General features: G+C 38.3%; 2 protein-coding genes across 7 annotated transcripts in view; both read right to left on the bottom strand.

Annotated features, from left to right (window-relative positions):
• Positions 1 to 501, bottom strand: part of LOC106961754 (zinc finger E-box-binding homeobox 1-like) — a 106117-nt gene extending 105616 nt beyond the window's left edge. For both annotated transcript variants that reach the window (XM_015055713.1, XM_015055712.1), the window contains exon 1: positions 326 to 501. The gene's annotated coding sequence lies outside the window, so the exon portion shown is untranslated. The remainder of the gene's footprint in view (positions 1 to 325) is intronic.
• A 220-nt stretch (positions 502 to 721) lies between these two features.
• LOC106961757 (acyl-coenzyme A thioesterase 1-like) overlaps positions 722 to 5039 on the bottom strand; it is a 7242-nt gene continuing 2924 nt past the window's right edge. For 2 of the 5 annotated variants that reach the window (XM_015055718.1, XM_015055720.1), the window contains exons 2-4: positions 3277 to 3732; positions 2380 to 2582; positions 722 to 1684 (exon numbers count right to left, since the gene is read on the bottom strand). In XM_015055718.1, coding sequence (XP_014911204.1) covers positions 1076 to 1684; positions 2380 to 2582; positions 3277 to 3727 — 1263 coding nt within the window. In that variant the 5' untranslated portion in view covers positions 3728 to 3732 and the 3' untranslated portion in view covers positions 722 to 1075. Of the gene's footprint in view, positions 1685 to 2379; positions 2583 to 3276; positions 3733 to 4714; positions 4890 to 5039 lie in introns of those variants that run through there. The other 3 variants (XM_015055719.1, XM_015055721.1, XM_015055717.1) reach the window with 3 other exon arrangements.

Genomic DNA, 5039 nt, shown 5'->3' with positions numbered 1-5039 from the left:
TGAGGTCTAACCTGTTGACTGTGCTTAAAAAACAGCATCTTTAGAGATGCGTTCAGGGTCTCCATATAGAAAATGGTACACAGTATAACAACACGTCACTTTTGCTAGTGTGTGTTAAATCGAGAGCGTACCTGAATGAAAATGAAGGGAGCAGACCCTTTTTGATGGTAAAATGCAGTCGAAAGTGACGTCGTTCCTTCCAACTGCTGTTACCCAGGCCGTTCGGTTTCTCCTCGTCACCTCAGACATAAGCTTGTCTTCATGTTTTTCCACCTCGGAAAGCAGAAGAAACGCAGTCCGTCGTTTAATTTCTCTTCGTTCTTACCGTGTGAACGGCTGGAACAGCCGTGAATGCAGCAGCGATGGCCGGGCATGTCGGTGTTCCTCCACGAAGCCCAAAACTCAACAAAACAAGGCTGTTACAACCGTTTTCGCATATGCGTATTCGTATTCATATCTATGGTTACAACCATAACAATGTGGCGGATGTGACGTCAGTACTCCCGTCCACACGACGTTCTTCTTCTTTTTACCCTCCGTTTTGAGGGCATATTTGCTGCCACCTACTGGACCGTAGTGTAATACAGAAAATTGGAATATCATTTAACAAAATAACAGTAATAAACTATACAAGAAATTGTGTTTTCCCAAGAAAGCGATAAAAAATTAAAAATATATTTCAAGTGTGTTAGAGAAGAGATGTATTTAAAAGCATATGATAAGGTTTCAAAATGTTTTTATTACAATTAATGTTACAACAAGCATTCAGTTAAAAAGCTGCAAGAATTTTAATTTTTATGGCAATATGACAGTGCTCCTGTTTCACTTCCAGAAAAACCACAACTTTCATGAATTAAAACTGTAGAAAATGACATAAAACCTATTTTTCTTCTAATTGACATAAAATTGTAACAAACTTTCTATGTTTTGGTTGCTGAAATATTTCTATGGTTACAGAAATATTTCTATTTTCTAAATGGTATAACAATAGTGGTTTTTAACTGCTTTCAAAAACATGAGTTTAAATAGATTGAGTTAAGGTTAATTGCTTGTTTTTGTTTAAAGGACAGCAGCACTATAACTTGGATTTAATTTGAATTTTGTCACAGCTTAGGTGAGTTCTGAAGAACTCCTGGATCTTCCTCCATAGATGGACTTCAGCAGCAGCGTGGGCCTTGGGCTCCCCTCCCCACAGGACCGGCACACCTGCAATTGCATGGAAGCTGGAAGGGCAGTACGGTCCAAACGGGGGCTCTAAATAATGCCCGGCTCCAGGGTAGCTCACACTCTCAAAGTTCTCCTTCCCATGACGCTTCAGTCTGTCCACCATCTCGTTCATGTAGGCCTTGCTGTCCCAGTTCAAGTCGTCCTCTGAAGCTACAAACAGGAAACGTGCACTTGCTCGTTCGATAGGCACCAGGGATGCCTTGTTTTCCTCCTTCAGAGGATCATGCATGGCATATTTGGTGACAAGGGCTCCAGACTCTGTGGAAATCACTTTGTTCATGTCAAACTTCAATGCTGAGAGAATCTGTCTATTCTTATAATACAGGGGTAAGGCTACGTTAGCGGAGCAGCCGTTGATCCAGATGACAGCCTGGACTCCTGGGAGGTACGATGCGACTGACAGAGCGAGATCTCCACTTTTAGAAAGGGAGATGATGCCGACTCCATTACTGCCCGCCTGGGGAAAAACAGGCAAGGTCAAATTAAAATGATTTGCATATTTCTCATGGGGTAGCTCAGCATTATTTGTAAAACGACGTAAACACAAAAACAACCCAAAAAGACCCAAGGAAGAAAATTAGGTCACCAAAAGAAAACAAAAAAAATCTTCGACTTTAATCTCAGAATTCAATCTCAGAATTCTGACTTTAATCTCAGAATTCAATCTCAGAATTCCGACTTTAATCTCGGAATTTACATTAGTATCAGAATTCTTTTTTTTTCCAGAATTTCAACTGTAATCTCAGGATTCTGGCTTTGTTTCCTCAGAATTTTGACTTTTTTTTCAAAGAATTCTGACTTTCAACTCAGAATTCTCAATCTGCGTCAATCTATGTCAAAATCCAAATAAATAACCAAACATTCTTAAGTGTATGCCCATTATGTTATGTCATAAATATAATCACATAACTGTTTCTTACTTGTTGATTTGTAAACCTGCTCTTTATCCACACTGAAAGCTCGTCCCAAATTTATTTGGTACATTCGAGTTTTAAGATTAGGTTTGCCTGATGGTGATTAAACAAATTAAACAATTCTGATTCTGGGAGAAAAGTAATAATTTTCAGATTAAAGTCAGAATTGTTTCTTTTCCTCTTCTGTATAGGACAAAGGTGCTAAAGTTATTAAAATATCAATGTTTTAATAACTGACCTTATCTTGGTTCTTTAGAAATTTGATGCATTCTTCAAAATAATCCAGATGGACTTCTTTAATGTTCTTGGGCAGGTCGTCGTGACCGTACAGCGCCACCGTCAGAACCAAGAATCCCCGGCTGGCCAGCAGAGCGGCTCTTTTCTCTGACAGACCGCCACCAAACGTGTACAGATCCAACACAGCAGGGAACGGCCCTTCTCCTGACGAAAAATAAACAATCCACTTCTTTGACCTTTCATTTTATAATTTTGTGGCCAACTTCTAAACTTTTTGTAATTTTAAGCTTCTGTTGATCCTAATATTACATGATTCCATTTTTTAGCAGCTGTAACAGAAAAAGATATAGAAACAGCACTGATAATATTAATTTTCAGTAATACCTGAATAACATTTATGGTATTTGCTTCAACTTTCAGTCTTTTTGCTATTGATTCCAGTCTGAGGGAGCAACAAACCTCTCTGCTTTAGGTATGGATTATAAATTCTGTGGAGAAATTTCTTCTCAAAGATTATCTGGTTTAAATCTGGTAAGGTTTTTGGGGGTTTTTTTCCCCACATTTTTACTGGGTTTCCAGTAAAAATTACTATGATGATCCCGGAGACTCAGGACCTGAAGTTACCTCAATAAACTACTAATATTGCTTTATACTACAGGCTCACTATATGTAGTAGGTGCCCAGAATAAGTTCAAAACTTTTTCGTTTCCAAAAATAAAACAATCAATCTCGGTAACCAGCCAGTTTCTTGGTGCATTTTTGTTAAATGTGCTGCTTTTGCTACATTATCTATTGAACTTTAACAAAACTGAACCATATTATTCAAATTTTTAGTCAGAAAACATTAAAAGCAAGATTACTTTGCAAATTCAACAGAGATAATGCAACAAAGACCAACCTGGAGGAGTAAAAAGCACCCCACGAATATTCCCCTGTTTGACGGGAACTCGGCTGACCCCGTCTCCCATCAGAAACCTCTCATTCTTCACCTCAGCCAGCATCCCTCCCTCCTCTTCATGCACTGAGAAGTTCACCACATGGGGATTCAAGGCGTTTGTCTTCTGAAACCTCTTGTGCAGGACATCTGGCCTCATGGACCACAGCAGACCCATGGGTTCGACCCCAACGTAGTTCCCACTGAGGGAGGCGTCTCTGCTCAGGTCGATCTCCCCGCTGCCGTCTGCCCTGTAGGTGGCCGAGGAGCTGAAGACCACTCCCTTCTCGTCTGTGGATCTGGCTCTCATGGTGACCACCTGCTTGGATCTCAGACCGGCCACTTTCAACTGGATGGGCTCATCGAACAGACACCTGGCACTGGGCAGCAGCCTCAGCCTGGCTTGATTGGACATCTGTGCTGTGGAACAAAATGCACAAAAGGTTCCGTCAAATATTTTGACATTTTAAAGTGAACTTGCTGTTGACTTTTGCAGAGCAGATTTCAGAAATAGGTGAAAATTTAGCTTTTTAATTTATAATACAGAGGAGTGTTTCACTTGACTTAGTGAAATGTACAAATCATTTACTTTATTCACTCTTCATTAATCATGTTATAAACAGAGTTGGGTAGTAACTAGCTCCATTTACTCAATTAGATTTCCTTGATTAACTTATTTGAAAAAAAAAAAAACTTTTAAGAGAATTTACTACACTGTACGTTTTACTTAAGTAATTTCATTATGAAGTATCGCTAACCTTACTTGAGTAAAGTTTCTGGATTCTCTTTCCACTGAATGAAAAACATGTTTGAACCAGAAATTCACCATATACGGACACACACCTGCAGTTTTTGTTAAAGTTTCATAAGTTTTGTACTTGTTTTGGAAGAATTTTCTTTCACTTGATTTAGCTATTTTTTGATATTAAATATGAATTATTGTCATTAATTCCACTTAACTTTATATTTTGGTCTGTCTTATGTAATTTTTAAATATTAAATGATTGATAATTTGATCAATTACTTAGTACTTGAGTAAACTGTTTACCAAATACTTTTTTACCGTTACTTGAGTCATTTCTTGGATGGCTACTTTTTACTTTTAATTGAGTAAAAATATGTTGAAGTACAGCTACACTTACTTGAATACAATTTTTAGATAATCTGTTCCCCTCTGTTTTTAAAGCACTGAGGCTAAAGTTCTGAGCATTAAAATATGTGACTTACAACACTGCGCTTCAACACAAATAGCTTACACTTACTACAGCTACAATTTAACCAAGTTAGCTATAAACTGAGTTGAAAACACATGTCTTTGTTGTTATTTCAACTTAATAAAAGCTTATTCAGGTCACTAACTTTCAATCACATTTCTAAACTTCTGAAGAGTAAACAGTCGTACCTTGGCTAATGTCCAAACTTCGGCACTTATTTGTCCTAAAAACACCTTAACGCCCTGCGTGAAAAACTTTGGGGGCTCTCAGAATACCTTCAGCTACGTGTAGAGGGACGAATTGGATGCCAGGTCCTCAATCTTGGAGGTCCGACTGCTACATTCAGCTACTGACCCGAATGTAAACAAAAGCAACCGGAAGCGGTCTGCGTTTCTTCAAAAATAAAAGCATAAAAGAACACTTTTAAAAAAATTATTAGAAATTTGTTGTAGATACAAACACGAAGCTGAAATTGGTTTCCGAATCAGGAAATGACTAAAGGGCGATTCTACC

Source organism: Poecilia latipinna, unplaced genomic scaffold (assembly GCF_001443285.1).
Source record: "Poecilia latipinna isolate Pla-1442-1.1 unplaced genomic scaffold, P_latipinna-1.0 Scaffold1332, whole genome shotgun sequence".
In the NCBI taxonomy this organism is placed as follows: domain Eukaryota; kingdom Metazoa; phylum Chordata; class Actinopteri; order Cyprinodontiformes; family Poeciliidae; genus Poecilia; species Poecilia latipinna.
Note: the sequence above shows the minus strand (reverse complement) of the source record. Positions and strands in the feature narration are given on the sequence as shown.